Source organism: Lycorma delicatula, chromosome 1, assembly GCF_047948215.1.
Source record: "Lycorma delicatula isolate Av1 chromosome 1, ASM4794821v1, whole genome shotgun sequence".
Classification (NCBI taxonomy): domain Eukaryota; kingdom Metazoa; phylum Arthropoda; class Insecta; order Hemiptera; family Fulgoridae; genus Lycorma; species Lycorma delicatula.
Genome location: NC_134455.1, coordinates 332,369,551 through 332,386,962, shown reverse-complemented (window position 1 = coordinate 332,386,962; position 17,412 = coordinate 332,369,551). Strand labels below are relative to the sequence as shown.

Below are 17,412 nucleotides of genomic sequence, written 5' to 3'. Positions count from 1 at the left end.
CAGATTAAATGTGTTTATTCATACTGCATTTCAAGATTATTAATTCAGACCTTTAACAGATATTTAATTATACCCAAGAAAAAAGTATATCAGATTTCAAACCTACTTAAAAAGTGTCAAAGAGAATTTTTAACTTTTATCCTACATTTCTTCCAATATAAATAAATAATTTTAACTCAAGTTTTTGTTATCTTAAACTAGAATATGAGGCAAATCTTGGAACATAAACTATCCAGTTTTTCTTTAAATTTATTTTTCCCTTTATATGAGTTAAGATTTTTGATTGCTAGAAAACTTACCTCTGCTAAAGGATTCTATGGCAAATATAGATTTTTCAAAAAATAGATAAGTTCCTTTTAATTGCAATATAAATGACCAGCTCTCTTTGCCATGAATCATTTTAGGCAAAGTTGTCGAAAATTGTATGAACTAAAGTGACAAAAATAAAATTTTGTAATTCTTTTTTTAAAAAACTATGCACAAAACTAAACAAAAATTCATCACAAACAGCATGACACTCAGAGTGAAATTCTGAACATTGTTCTCACCAAGAATTTTAGTCACAGAAATTCGTTACATTTTTCATTTCATAATTTTTTTAATTGCATTTGGTTCAATTGAAACTAAAGAAAACTTTTAATATAATATTCAAATCTTGCCTGCTTTTGAAGCAACTACGTATGTCATAACACAAAACATATATTAAAATAAAGAAAGACAATTATTTAAGAACTTTTGTATCTACTGACCACCACTATAAAGATAAAATTAAATCAATCAATTGTTCACTTTCAAATGAATTTATTGAATTAAATACATATGATGATGAGTTCAATTTCATCTTCTCTACAGCATTACACTAGCCTATCAGGGCCTATAACATTTAAAAAATGTTTTTCTTTAAGTTTTTTTCACAGGGTATGACTTTCAGATGTGCTCTAGATATTTAATGGAGGCATAACAATTTTTTTGAACATTAAATTACTAGACCTAACCTAATTCTGAGTTGGTTAAAATCACTTGTCAAATGTAAGAGAACAATCAGTTTAGTAAATATTTTTTTCTATTATACATTATTTTCAATTATGAATATAATCTAAACAAAAATTTTAATTTTATTTTAATCACACTGCATCATGGGTGATGTGACTTCATTTGAATATGAAAGTATGAAGTGAACAGCAGTATAAATTTTGAGAATGACTTATTTACGATATTTTGTTTACTGTTATATTTGTTATCCCTATTTTATTAATTTCTTAACTTTCAAGAATTTAAGATAAAAACAACAAACATGTTTATTATTCAGGATTGAATAAGTTAATTATTTCTTATTATAAATAAATTATTTATTATGTATTATTATGAATACATAGCATTTTAAACACTAGTTATTGTCCAGAAAGCAAATTTAGCCACTTCACAGTTATCAATAACTGCTACACAAAACATAAACAGTTTAGCAAGGTGTATTAAGCCTAGATAAATGAGGTAGGATAATCATCCATCTCTTAGAAGTGTATATTGTATGATCAATAATTGATAGAGTGGGCAAACAAAAATAAATTTGACAAATTAGTGTACTTTTACCAAGCACAGACTAAAAAAGTAATCAGCTACAAACATATTATAAAACAGACAATACAACATATGTCTTAGATTTATTTATATCAATGTATACAGTAGCATGCAAATTAATACAAACACAGGGAATTATTTGTATTCCTATGTTGTGGCTGCACTACTTGCCCACACACATTCTCTAAGTTGTCTATGTAATGTGAGATTATTGTTCTTTCATTATTTTGCAATTTTCATGTTATAAATACTGTTTTGTGGAAGCTTATTTCATTTTTTATTACAAAATCATATTTTTGTATTTTTTATTCTGTGTGCTTTGAATATACACTAATGGACATAACTAGAAGAAAGTGTTCAATAATTGTTTCTGTTTCTGAACATACCAGTATGACACAACAACAAACAGCTTCTGAGTATGATGATGGACTAGAAACAATGAATGCTATTTTATAGCAATTTAAAGAAACTGGTTTCTATTTACCTCAAAGGAAAAACAAATGTGACCGTAAAAGAAAACTGCTCAAACATAGGATCGATTATTAGTGAGAAAATGTTAACTTCATCCACAACTATCTGCTGTGGACTTAGATTGAGAATTAGCAGCCTGTGGAACAGATTTACATGTAACAACTGTTAGATACCAACTTCTTGCTGTTGGACAGAAAGCTTGACAGGATTAAGAATAAAGGAGGACATATTAATTAATAAATATTCACAGATTGTACAGGTGTGATTTTTTTCTAAATAAAGTTACTTTTTATTAAATAAGATCTTTGTTCAGATTGATTTGTCAATTAATTAATTAATATTTGTCGATCTCCATGGTGGAGTGGTTAGCACCTCGGCCTTCCATTTGAGGTCCCAGGTTCGAATCCCAGTCAGGCATGGCATTTTTCTTACGCTACAAAATTTCCATTTCATATTCTCATGCACAGGCTTATATTAGTGTAATATTAATTACACTAAACGTATAACATTTGTTAGTAAGTCATCTTTTAGTACAGCTGGACATAATCATTTAATTATTTAACCAAACATGAAAAAGATGCATTTTTAATAGCATTATAATACAATTAGATTTCTGACTGCCCCTAGTGTAGGAAATGTACTCGTTCTATCAATATATTCTACCTGGTTCTCTTGCCTTTTTTTTTGTACAATATTCTTTATCAGAGGAAAGGCAAATACTGCTTTCCTCCTGGGTACCCCTTTGGTGACTAATCCGTAAAAACCACATTGATTAGTTTAATACAAGTTTTTAAGAATTACATTTTGTATATTAAATTTTTCTTCCCATTTTATGCAATTTATTTTTTATAAAGCAATAAAATTGCAGCAGTGATTCTATTAAAAACTCTTTTTTAATTTATATAGAATTTCATTGCTGTTTTTAGATCACCGAATTAAATAAAATAGGATTGTTTTTTAAGTATAATTTTTTTAAGTACCAAATACAATAAATCTATATAAAGCAGCAAAAAATATATTTTAACATTTAATACTTAAATAATTCTTTTTGAAAAGGTTAAGAAGATTTATAACTTGAAAAGTTTTACTACCAACTTAATAATTCTTAGTTTAAATTCTGTTTTAAGGTCCCTACATGGTATTCTGTTTAATTCATTCACTTATTCACATCAGAAATAACAATGTTACAGCTATGGTGATCTTGTTTGAATCAACCACCTGTAACAAGCGTTAACTGTACACTCTATAACTGAGTGTATTTGTTAGCATTGTTCATTTGGAAAAATGTTTAGCTGAAGAAAAATATCGTGTTCTTGGCACACTGTGTTTAAATTTTCTTAAAAATCTGAAATTATTCTTTAACAATGATTTATTGGGCTTGACTGAGTAATATAGTAAAAGACCTGCAACTGAATAGTACCTGCAATTTGTGTCAATAGTGGCTACTATTTTCTATGACTATTTGTATTGAGGGGGTCACTGCGTTTAAAAAAGTAAATCAGTAATAAGTGCAATTTTCTTTGAAGATTACACTTAATTATAAAGCATTTAGTAGTTTTAAAATTTCATTAGCAGTATTGGTAAATAATTATCTTGCTTTTATATTTTCATTTTTATTAACCATGATTTCTGGCTAATGTTAAAAATTTAGCATTTTAATTTATTTATTTGTGGTGTTATAATGACAAGTGTATTGTCATGTTGTATATTTAAACTGTTCTTGGAATCTTTCCATGGTAGTGCCATCAATAGTGAATGAGGTGAGAAATATTTCAAGCATCTAAAAACAACTGCTACATGTGCTCTCAGAAAAATAACCTACTGAATACACTAATAAACAGTCCACTTACTTCTTTCTAGTAAATTGTATTTTTATGCCATCAGTCATTTGATTGATTTCAAACCATTCTCTATTTTTTTCTGTTACCTGCTAATCTTTTATCCTTAACATGTATCCTATACCGTAAATACTACAGATCTGTTTTATACACTCCAGTCCTTTTCTTTTATGGTTTTCTTAGTGGAGAAATATATTAAATAATTTTATTTTTTAGTTTATTACTTTTTATTCGTAGATTTATAAGCTTACTTTATATTATAAAAATAAATATAACAATATATAGAAATTGAATATTCTAAGTGTGTGTGTGTGTGTGTGGTTTGGGTGGGTGTGTGTGTGTGTGGGGTGTGTGTGTGTGTGTGTGTGTGTGTGTGTGTGTGTGTGTGTGTGTGTGTGTGTGTGTGTGTGAACTAGCATTTATCAGTATTGAGTTTCAGATAGTTTGTTAGTTTGATAGTTTTTAGTGATGGAAAAAAGTAGGCGAAATTCTTACACTTCAAATTACAAATTGCAGGTTGTAAAATAAACGAAAAAACATGGAAATAGGAAAGCTGAAAGACATTTTGGACCTCCGCTACAGAAAAAATGATTAGAACTTGGCGTGGTCAGAAGGAGATGTTGGTCAATTTGCATAAAGAAAAGCGCGCGGAACGTGGTAAAGTTGCGAAATGGCCAGACATCGAGACCGAAGTTTTAAAATGGGTGCAAGAAAATCGGCAAAATGGTATTGCCATTTCAACAAAAATGATTCGTATTCATGCAATCAAAGTAGCTTGTAATCGTAATATCGAAGATTTTAAAGGTGGTGTGTCATGGTGTTACCGTTTCATGAAACGTAGTGGACTTTGGATGCCTACAAAAACAAAAATCAGTCAAAAAATGCCAAAAGAATATGAAGACAAAATTATTTCCTTTTTATTTTTATTTTTCCAATGAAAAAATTATAATTTTGAAATAGGACAGATAACCAATATGGATGAAACGCCCCTAACTTTTATGTAGGCTCAAACAGAACTGTAGCTGAGAAAGGTGAGAAAAGCAATACAATCAAAACCAGTGGACATGAAAAAACACACTAGTTCTAGCATGTTGTGCTGATGGTACGAAGCTGTCGCCAATGATAATTTTTAAATGGAAGACACTGCCTAAAGAAAAAATACCAACAGGAGTGATTGTACATGTTCATGAAAAAGGTTGGATGGATAAAAGTGTGGATAGACAATGTATGGAAAAGAAGAAATGGTGCACTGCTAAAGAAGAAAGCTCTTCTTGTATTTGATCAGTCCCGGGCTCATCTGAAGGAAACAATCAAACAAAAATTCCAAGAGTGCAATACTGAACTGGTTGTCATACCAGGAGGACTTATATCACAACTACAGGCACTTGATGTATCATTAAATAAGCCCTTTAAAGTCTTTATGAGGGAAGAGTGGAACAAGTGGATGATGACTGCTGGTGTACATCAGCTAACACCAAAGGGTGCCCTGAAATGGCCATCAATCTCTCAAGTGTGTGAGTGTGTTTGTTTAATTTAATGATGGATGTTCAGAAAGAAACTCGTAAAAATTAAAAACTCGTTTAACTTAGGGGACAGAAATAGAATTAATGCTACATTTTGGATCAACATTCTAGTGATTTTAGATTACTATTCTTCTGTTAAGAATTTAAATCAATGATAAATTAAATTTATAGAAAACAAACAAAAGTGTCGTAGTGTAGTGATTATTTCTACAGCAGGATGAGCATTCTTTTTAGTGTAGTAAATGCTGTATTTTTTATTACAATTTTTGCCAATGTTTTCTTGACATTCACTCTCAGAATGTGGATTTATTAGTTAAAATTCAGCAAATACATACACATTTTATGAAAAACTTTTGTTTTATTTTGATTGTAAACTAAAATGCAACGGTATCACTTAAAATTGTCGGTAAACTTCAAAATCGTTGCATTTGAATGAAAATTTTATGAAATACAAGAAAAAGTATGGATTGATGAACTTAAACTAATATTTTTTTTTTATTTCACTTCTTGTTCAGTAGATGTTTAATTTGACACTCACAAATTATTAAATATTTTCCATGCTGGTAATAATTTAATGGAATATTAAGATAGTATTATTCGATGCGTTTTATGGAGAAATAATTGTTGATTCTGAATTTTAATAATGTTAAAATTTTTTTGTGGTGCGCTCCATGTAATAGGTCATGAGACCAAAGAATTCTTGGTTTGCTGATAAAATGAGTTTGTTTGGGGCATATGGATCCCCTTTCTTGTTCCATCTCAACTTATTTATTATGTTGTCTTTGAGAAGGATGATGGGAGGGGATTGTTTGACATTATTGCCTTGCTACTCAGATCTGGCAGTTAACAAAATGATTTTTCACTTTTCCTTTTTTTGCTTTGTGTTCCTTTGATCTTGCAGAAACAGAACAAGTCTGATTATGCATAGATTTTATGTGTAGCTAATAAAGTCAAAATTTCAACAATATGAATTTACAAATTCACACAATTTTACAAAAGTAACTTATTAAATTAACAAACAAAAAAATACTTTGAATATATTATTTGATTATATGCTCAAAATTAAGAGGTTTCCTAACCTGTTTTTCTTTAAACAGGCCCTAATAATAACAATCAACTCATCGACTGCAAAGCATATACAGGAGCAGATATTGATAGTGAAAAACTATCAATAAAAACTATCAGACTTCAAAAAGTCTAGTGTCATGATACCAAAGAAAGCAGGAGTAGATAAATATGACATGCATAATTTAGTGATAATGAAATGTAGATTGGGGTTTAAAAACCTGAAGAAAAGATATCATATGAATCAGTGAAATTTAGAGAAGCTTGAGGAAGGGGAGGTAAAGCAGATTTTTAAGGAGAACATCGCAAGAGGTCGGAGTAAAAAAAATATGGTAGAAAATATAGAAAAAGAATGGAAATGTTAAAAAAATTCTTAAATCAGCAGAAGCGTTCTTTTTTTATGAATTATTTGTAGCATGTGTGAAAATGCCTTGCCTGGCTGGGATTCGAACCTGAGACCTCCGGATGAAAGACCAAGACACTACCACTTGTGCCACGGAGGCCGGCAGCAGAAGCGAACTTAGGCGGAACAAATAGAACTGGTAGAAAACCTTGCATTTCATAGGATATGATATGCAAGGCTGATTGCAGCTGATGGATGAATGTAGAAAGTATAAGAATGCTAGTGATGAAGAAGGTAAAACGAACTATCGACAATTAAGAAATACTATAAACAGGAAGTGCAAATTAGCAAAAGAGGAGTGGATTAAAGAAAAGTGTTTAGAAGTGGAAAGAGAAATGATTGTTGGTAAAATAGATGAAGCATATAGGAAAGTTTAGGAGAATTTTGTGGTACATAAATTAAAATCTAATAATGCATTAAATAAAGATGGAACACTGCTTTACAAAACAAAAGAAAAGGTCGATATGTGGGCGGAATATATTGAAGAGTTATATGGAGGAAATCAATTATAAACTGGTGTTGTAGAGGAAGAAGAGGAAGTCAAAGAGGATGAAAAGGGAGATACAGTACTGAGATCTGAATTTAATAGAGCATTAAACGATTTGAAAGGCAGAAAGGCTCCTGGATAGATGGGATACCTGCAGAATTACTGCGCACTGCAGGTGAGAAAGTGGTAGATAGATTATACAAACTGGTGTGTAATATTTACAAAAAAGAGGAAGATCCATCAGACTTCAAAAAGAGAGCTATTGCCATGATACCAAAGAAAGTAGGAGTAGATAAATATGACATATACAGAACAATTAGCTTAACTGCTCATGCATCAAATATCTTAACTAGATTTTTGTACAAAAGAATTGAGAGGAGAGTAGAAGTGTTAGGAGAAGACCAATTTGGATTCAGGAAAAGTACAGGGACAAGGGAAGCAATTTTAGTGCTCAGATTAATAGTATAAGGAATATTAAAGAAAAACAAACCAACATACATGGCATTTATAGACTTAGAAAAGGCATTTGATAACATAGAATGGAATAAAATTGTAAGCATTTTAAAATGTTTAGGGTTCAAGTACAGAGATAGAAGAACAATTGCTAACATTTACAGGAACCAAACTGCAACAGTAATAATCGAAGAACATAAGAGAAGCCATAATAAAAAAGTGAGTCCAACAAGGATGTTCCCTATCCCTGTTAATTTTTAATCTTTACATAAAACTAGCAGTTAATGATGTTAAAGAACAATTTATATTCAGAGTAACAGTGCAAAGTGAAAAGATAAAGATGCTATGAATTGCTGATGATATAGTAATTCTAGCTGAGAGTAAAAATGATTTAGAAGAAACAATGAGTGGCATAGATGAAGTCCTACTCAAGTACTACCGCATGAAAATAAACAAGAACAAAACGAAAGTAATGAAATGCAGTAGAATGATGTCATGATGAATGATGGCAGATAATGAAACATACCATGATGAATCATGGCATGTAGAATGATGGCATTACAGGTGGACTGAATATAAAACTAAGAAGAGAAAAGATTATGTAGAAGAATTCTATTATTTGGGAAGTAGAATTACTAAAGATAGATGAAGCAGGAGCTATATAAAATGCCAAATAGCACAGGCGAAATGAGCTTTAATCAGAAATATAATTTGCTTACATAAAAAATTAATTTAAATGTCGGGAAAACATTTTTGAAAGTATATGTTTGTAGTGTAGCTTTATATGGAGGTGAAACTTGGGCAATTGGAGTGCCTCAGAAGAAAAGATTAGAAGCATATGAAATGTGGTGCTGTAGGAGAAAGTTAAAAATCAGATGGGTGGATAAAGTAACAAATGAAGAAGTGTTGCTGCAAATTGATGAAGAAGCATTTGGAAAAGTATAGTTAAAAGAAGAGAGAGACTTATTAAGGCCACATATTAAGGCATCCTGGAATAGTTGCTTTGATATTGGAGGGAAAAAATGTGTAGGCAGGCAACGTTTGGAATATGTAAAACAAATTGATAGGGATGTAGGATGTAGAGGGTATACTGAAATTAAACAACTGGCACTAGATAGGGAATCTTGGAGAGCTGCATCAAACCAGTCAAATGACTGAAGACAAAAAAAAATAACATCTTACTGGTATCAACATTGAATAAAAGCACTCCTCTTTAACTCCATTAGATCCTTTAGAAATAAATTCCCAGTATTATGAAAGTGAGTAGTTTAATATTTTATCATTTTAAAGAGTTATTATGGTTTGTTATGATGTTCAATAAAGATGATTCAAGCCTACTACTGCTGACCACGCCCAATAACTAATTTTTACTAAATGGCCCTTTTCAAAGTTAGTAATATTTAAAGTACCTCTTGATAATTTTTGATGATAATTTATGTTTTACACATACATACATATTTTTTTTATAATATAAAAATAGAAATTGTATATTTTAAAAAATAATAATACAATATTTTGAAATAAATGTATTTTATTTTATTAGCTTCTACATTATTTACTGATATTTATTTACTTAATATATAATTAAGCTATTATATGATATATGTACGTACTGCTATATGAAGCATGCAAAAGTACATACATCTCTTATACAACTTCTGAGAGAATAAATTATTAAAAATGATTTTAGTAAAGTAATATTCAATAAAGTGTTTTTCTGAATAATTTGCATTTTTGATATCTAAAAATTTTGGCATTACAGTACTTATTTGTCTTTAAGTTCCTTGTCTTGTTTTATTAAATGAAATATTAATACTTCTGGGTTAATTAAATTGGATTTTCCACTTGCTTTACTCAATAATACAAAAGCCACCCAATATTTTTCATTATTACTACTTATAACTGGTACTCTACTATTTTTCCATATTGTGTACATTTTTGAAAGATACATCCATTTATAAGAACTATTTTAGTTTGGGACAAAATTCAGCTGTGTATTTTAAGTACATTTATTAATAATTAAACATGTTCTCTCTATTGAAATATGTCTCTAGCTCTCTCTCTTTCTCTCCCTCTCCCTCACTCTCTCTTTCTCTCTCTCTCTCTCTCTCTCTCTCTCTCTCTCTCTCTCTCGCTCTCTCTCTCTCTCTCTCAATTAAGTGTGTTTACTACTAATCTCATTGTTAAAAATTTTGTAATCTATCAGAAACAACCTGAAAAAAGTTGGTAAGTTTTTCTTTTGATTGATTTGCAGATAGTGGTCCATGTTTAGGATGGAGAGAACAGCCGTCAAAGCCATATCAATGGATGCATTATAATGAAACACTCCTTCGAGCTCGTAATTTTGGCTCTGGCTTAGTTGCTTTGGGTCTACCTCCTGGGCCACAAACATTTATTGGCATCTACAGTCAGAATTGCCCTGAATGGATTTTAGTGGAACAGGGTGCTTACTGTTATTCAATGGTTATTGTGCCTCTATATGATACACTTGGTCCAGATGCATGTGCTTACATTGTACAACAAGGTTAGTTAATATTAGTTTTATTGTTGTTAATATGAAATCTATAATATTTCTTTGACAATGCTGATAAAAAGAAATTCTAACCATACATATTATAACGAATAAAAATTTATTCATTAATTTACTTAAAAAATATATTTAAGTGTAGCTTGGAGTCACACAATGCAGTTACTTGAAAACTTGGGCTGATAGTCGTTATTTTGTGATGCTATGAGACCCAGTTTTAAGTTCAAATAAAATTGTACTTACTTTTATTTGGATTTGGATATTTGTGTTACCAGTAAAGATGGTTCTCAATTAACTAGTGATCAGTTAATCTTTAAATAGACAAGACCAAAAATTTGTAACTGGGCTGGCAGTTTATTATAAGATATTAATGTTACTGGAATTTCTATACACTGCATAGCAGTACTAAAAAAATAACAAGCATTCAATGCCAGACTTTCTTGTGAAAGGAGTGAAGTTTTTCCCATTTCCTTCTTCTGTGAGCTAATTATATTTTTACATTAGTACCCCAATTTTACTACAACATGCAGGTAGTGGTACATGTAACTCTGAATACTTCATCTAACTCTGTTAGTAACATCTTTACTCTGTTCATTATTTGTACTGCCTACACAGTAGCATCATTACTTTTAGAGAAAGTAACTCTGACTATTATCTCTAAATTTGAGATCTGAAGGATGTAGTAGGTCACACTAAAAACATCAAAAAGTAAACAGTAAAAAGTAAACTAAGCCCACTCTTCTTTAATGTTGATTTTATTTTGTATGGCTTTTTATATTTCATCATTTTTTTAGCCAGATGAAGGAATATCAGTTTTAACTCAACTTTTGGCACTTCATATGTTTATGTGTTAGTGTTGCAGTTATAGACAAATGGATTTAAGTTTTATGAAGTTTTGCCATTAAGGTTCATGTATTTGACAGAATGACATACTTTTCAAAATGCCAATTACTATCTTTCATATGCAAGGATGAGGGAAAGTTATGTCAAAGTGAAAGTTTCTGTCGCCAGGTCAGTAGTACAAACACAATTAACCTCTCTACTTCTGACAAACTTCCTATAAACATCACCCATCATTTCTGGTCTGAATAACAGAGCTCTGCATAAGATAATTCATTCTTTCAGATTTTTCTGCACCTTAAAGGTCCAATAGAAGGCTTCCTAATATCATATAGCACTGTTTTGTTCTCATTATACTATTAAATATTTAATCTTTGATTGTCAATAAACTTATTTTTTATCCTTTCTTCCTTCTGATATCTTACGTACAAAATAATCAAAAACTAAAAAAAAAAAAAACATTAAAATCCAATAGAAAAAAATCATGGGTATGAGGAAGAGGAAATACTACTTTGGTTGTTACCAGCGGTATCTAGTGTCCTTGGAAATTATGCTTACAGTATTGTCAGCACATTAAGATTATTTCTTGCTGCTGGCTACATCTTCCATAGTCAATTAATTATAATTGGCAGTTCTGTTTTTTACTTTATAAATTTACTTCATAAGTTTGTCATTGAGTTGAATTTGTTGAGTTCAGTACAAAAAAGAAGTCTACCACCACAAATTGTCTTTATGTTCATATTATTCTGTTATAGTATTGCTGTATTTATTTTATTTAGTTCTTACACAGTATTTTCACTGTTTCTTAGAGAGAAATGTAGCATACATTTTCTTGTGAGAATACTACTTATGGTCAGTATCAAAAATATGGAAAAATTCTTCTCAATAAGTTATTGTTTTATACTTGGCTCACATATTAAATTTTTCATAGATAAAAAAAAAATTTACTGTAATTTACTAAATAAGATATATTTACTGTATATCTTTTACACAATTTTTAAGATTCGGGTAACTTTTTAAATAGATATTAAATTGTAAATTTAAAAATATAATATGATACATATTTTTTCAGCTGAAATTTCTGTTGTGGTGTGTGAAGATGATGCAAAATGCAATCTACTAATAGAAAAGGCTCCAAGATGTCTTAGAAAATTAATCACAATTAAGGAAATACGACCAGCAACAAATCAGCGAGCAAAAAACAGAGGAATTGAGATACTTTATTTTGAAGATATTGAAAAGAATGGTGCTGTAAAAAATCATCCAGAAGTGGTAAAGTTTCTAAAAATACAAGCATGTTTTAATTTCTTAAAATAGTTTCATGCTTTAAAACTTGCATCTGAATATAACATCATAACTAATAACTGGCTTGATCTTTACATAACTCAAAAGAAAATAAACACATTATTTAAAAAATTTAATTTCTAAATACCAGTACTTGGGCATATGCTTCCAAAAAATGGTTTTTGGAGTTGTGCAGCTTCTTTGGTAGAACACTGCTGATGAACAAATTGCAAAAATATCTGTAAAAAGATGAAAAAGCAAATTAAAATTTTTATAGAAACCAAGTTTGTAATTTTTTCTTCAGTATAAATTGCATTCTACCAAACTATTTTAAATAAATAAAAAAGTTCACTTAGTAACGTATTTAATCATATATAGCAATACTTTGTTACAATTCAACTTTTTCTGGCTTCCTTATTCAAAATATGTTAAAATAACTATTTTAGGACTATTGTAGTCCATTATTTACCCATGTGTTATATAAATATACTTATAAGAGTATTTAATTTTTTTTCAAGTATTATATTTACCACTGTATCAAATAAAATAATTTAAACAATTATAATATTATAACCACCAGATACAGTCAGAATAAAAAGGTAAGAGCACTTACCTAACTGTAGTGCTTTTGGAGTATCACTCCATCTTCAGTAGTCAAAACTTACACATTATTAAAATAAAATAAAAATAAATTTCATCAGTGTTTTTATATTATGTCAATAATTAATTTATAGCCTATTACCTACATGGAATGATGAGTGGTATATATTAAATAATTTAGTTATTATATGAGATCTACCATTTAACATTGTACCGTTGAATTCAATTTGATTATCTATATATTTATTTATATATGTAAACATTTGGGTGTATAAATCCTTGTTTTTAATGCTTTCATTTTGCACTATTTTAATAATTAGTAAGTTTGTTTTTCAATAATAATAACAATTTAATTTATATTGTGTAAGTGTTTTTGTCAAAAACCACTGGCTCAGTGGTATTTGAGCAATATCAATTATTTGATAGGTATTAACTAAAATTATCACATAGTGAAGGATATAAAAACTGTGACAAAATTATTTTTGTAATTTTCAGCATACATTTATGATAATAATTTTAATTATAACTTGGCTAAGTGAACCCTAATTTGAAAAAGGAAGGTCTCATTTTCATCTTGAAACTGCATTAAAAAAGCATAATTTTAAGTGTGCTTAAAAACCACACTTTAGAGCTTTTTACAATAAAACTCCTAAAATAAACAGTTGTTAATAAATAATTACTTCCTAGCACTGGTAGTTCTTGAGGTATTGTGTAATGAAAAATTAAGATGGCCACCATTTATAAATTCAACAACATAAATTTCAATATTTATTTATTTCATTGAGAATTTTAAAGACATTATTAATATGCACACAGTAAATTAACAATGTACATGTATTAATAATGATGTTATTAATATTGTTGAGAATATTATTTAAAAAGATATACCATATTTTATTAAAATGGGTCAATCTATTCTGGACAAATAAATTTTTATTTAAAACATGAAATGGTAATGTGGCTAAAAGGTATTTATTATCCTACATTTATAAGAACCTTTTTTCTTGTACTGATGTTAGGAACAGATTTACAAAGTACTGGATCATCTTTTTTATACTCTCTGTATGAATATTTAGTAAAACATGGCATAGCCATGTTTTACTAAATGAAACATGTTTTCATATCATAGTATGAAATCATAGTATTATAAATGATAGTATTTATAATCATAAATTCATAGTACATTGCTTATAGAATCTCTTTTACCAAACTAAAAAAAATTCTTTTTACTTTTTTCTTTTACATTTGCAAATTTTATAATAATTTTTTTCCTTCACACTAATAACTTTACTATCGTCCAGTATATCTTGATCAAGTTGATCGTTACCAGGTTACTTATTTAATGGTATCACATTCATTTATTACAAGAAACAGCAGATGTTGGAAGTCAACATTAGTTTTTTCTCTTATTATTATAAAGGGCTAGCTGAGCCAGCAATGCTTTGTCATTGCTAGATTTTAGTATATATATAAATTAATGGACACAAGTGAAAGTTTGATATAACATTAAAAAACTGAACATTACAGAACATTACAAAATTTAACCTTTCCTTTTTTCTTCTTTACCTCTCCCATCATCACCGTTTTCCCTCTTCAGTTCATTCCCCCTCATCCCTTTTTTGCAAAAATATATCTTTTTACGAAACTAATATATGTTATGAATATGAGCCAAATTGGAACATAAATACAATTTTTCGAAATATCTCGACCCCCAGCGCCACCTTGCAGGTCCATTTTTTGCAAAAATATTTCTTTTTATATAACTAATATATATTCTGAATATGAACCAAATCGGACCATATACTATTATACATTATAAATACTATATATAAAAGTTTTATGCGTATGGCTTGGGAAACTTTATTATAAGATTAATTACCCATTAAAACTCAGTTTTTTCACTTTATTATTTTTTCATGCATATTCTAAAAGAAAAAAAGGGAATTTACTAGCTAAAAATTTTGAAACTGAGATAAAAATCACTGCTATCTACATATATAAAACAATATGTCCTGACTGACTGATAATCAACACCCAGCAAAAACTACTGAAGATAAATTGATGAAAATTTTTGTAAACATCCTTTATGGTTAAGTGCACACCAAGAAAGAAATTTTTGAAATTCCGAGTTTAAAGTTTTAAAATGTAGTAAGAGTGAAATTTACTATTTTTTTAATTTCACAATAACAAATGAAGATATCAACTTGATTTTTTCGTGTGTAAATCATGTAAATATCAAAAAACCAATTTCTGTGTTTTTAAAAATTTGACCTTGAAAGGGGTGAGCAAAGGTAAAATTTTGAACAATGATTACAAATTTTACCCATTTCCAACTATACTAAATGAGATATTTACTACACCGGGGTTTCAAAATACTCTTCAGATGAATATCTAAAAACCATTTTCAGGTTTTTTTAGAATTTTGATTTTTTAAGGTGTGCAACGATGTACAGTGTGGCAACTCAATCAACAAAGCTACTGTTACTGTACATGTGACATGACTGTTTTGCATCTGTCTCCGGTTAATTGAAAAAAAAAAAAAAACATAAAAATAATAAAAGTAATTAACCATTTCTTTTAAAAAATGAGAAATGAAGTATGGTCACCTCCCACTGGTATTTGTTGGGTAACATGATAACGCTAAGAACCGGGCAAAATACATTTCTGCACTTATGAAGGACAGGTAACCAGCTATAACTACTATTTTTAAGATGGTGAACAACTACTTTGAAATCACATTCTTCAAATCACTCAAAGTTTTGGGTCCTGTACTGGTCAAACTATTGCTCTGAAGAAATTACAGTACACTGATAGTTATTATAAACTGAACATACTTTAATTTTTGTTTATCATTATTGTTCTCGCAAAATGAGTTTAATATACACAGAGGGGTCCAGGGAGCAGAGTCCACTAACTGGACAGGCTTTCCTTCGAATTTTTTTTTTAACTGATGCACATTTCATATTATTTGTGTTCATTTTTTTAAAGATATTTTGTATTTTTGAATAATTACTAATTTTTTGTAATTAAAAAAAAGCTTGTTGTTGAGGAATTAATTTTTGTATTCATGTTCAAATTCTGATTATGTATTTCATGAGTGAAGCTGCAATGGGAAATGCTATTAACCTACAATCCCTCAAATAACATATACTTGAGAAGTATAGACTGAAATGGGAAAAATATTAAATGGGAACTTTTCAGAAAACTTTGATTTATTTATTTTTAAAGAAAATTATACTAATCATTAAAAACAATAATGAATGTTATGTAGGCTAAGAAAAAATATATATTGTGGAGACTTTATCTGAATGGAAATAAAATAACATTGCTTTCAAAAATTTAAGCTTCAATCATTTTCACTAATTAAAAACACCTTTTCAAGTAATATCTTTGGAAGCATAAACTTATAACTTAGTTAATAGTGAACTTTTGGAGAACTTGCCTCTCAAAAATTTCACTTAAGAAGAATACTGAGAAAGCTGAATGAAAAATAAATGAAGAATTATGATTTCAGAGTCTAAAACCACCAGAAGAAATTTGCAGCTGGATTCTTAAGCAATGAGGCAACAGTTGTATGCATCAGTAAAATTTTTAGTGGTGAAGTGATTGTTTTAAAAATGGCCGATCAGGGGTTACTGATGAGAAATGTGGGCACTAATGAGCAGAACATGTGATTGTTTCTGAAATAACATTTCATTCCAGTTCTGAAATCTGGATCAACAATTTTATTCATGTACAGCAGCATTTCTCAACCTAGGGTCACAACTCCAACGGGAGTCATGAAATTACCTTATAAATTTACAAGTAAACAATAATGAAATCATTTTATGAGAAAGAAAATTTATTATAAACATTTTACTTATAAGTACTAAATTTCCTTATTCACTTCGACAAGCCAAAATATTTCTAAATCTTCAAATGTGAATTTTAGTTGTAACGTTTTATCAGCAGACATTTCAATGAGTTTGTCCTGAATCTCAACTGATAACTTAGCAGCTGCAGTAATGCTTTCACTTAATGGATTGAGTATCCATCTCTTTGAGAAATTTTTATCTTTTGGAAAATACTCCATCAACTGAATTTTTAACTCATGCTAACGTATCTTCATGCTATCCAAACTGTGGTGAATAATAGTGTTTTCACGCAAATTTTTCTCACTATAATGGAAGTGAGTGGAAACATATCAAAAGTTTTGTTTTGAATACAAATAATCCAGATATCAAGCTTCTTAATGCAAGCATGAACTTTGTCATTAATAAAATATTTTTATCACATCTTGTAAATTCACATTCAAGTCGTTTAAATGCGAAAATATGTCAGATAAGTGAGCCAAAAGCAACATA

At 29.2% G+C, this 17,412-nt stretch overlaps 1 protein-coding gene across 5 annotated transcripts in view; it reads left to right on the top strand.

The window, feature by feature from the left end:
- The window catches only part of LOC142334265 (long-chain-fatty-acid--CoA ligase 1), a 225,250-nt gene that overhangs the window by 161,502 nt on the left and 46,336 nt on the right, over window positions 1–17,412 (top strand). For all 5 annotated transcript variants that reach the window (XM_075382166.1, XM_075382162.1, XM_075382165.1 and 2 more), the window contains 2 exons: window positions 10,073–10,342; window positions 12,258–12,457. In XM_075382166.1, coding sequence (XP_075238281.1) covers window positions 10,073–10,342; window positions 12,258–12,457 — 470 coding nt within the window. The remainder of the gene's footprint in view (window positions 1–10,072; window positions 10,343–12,257; window positions 12,458–17,412) is intronic.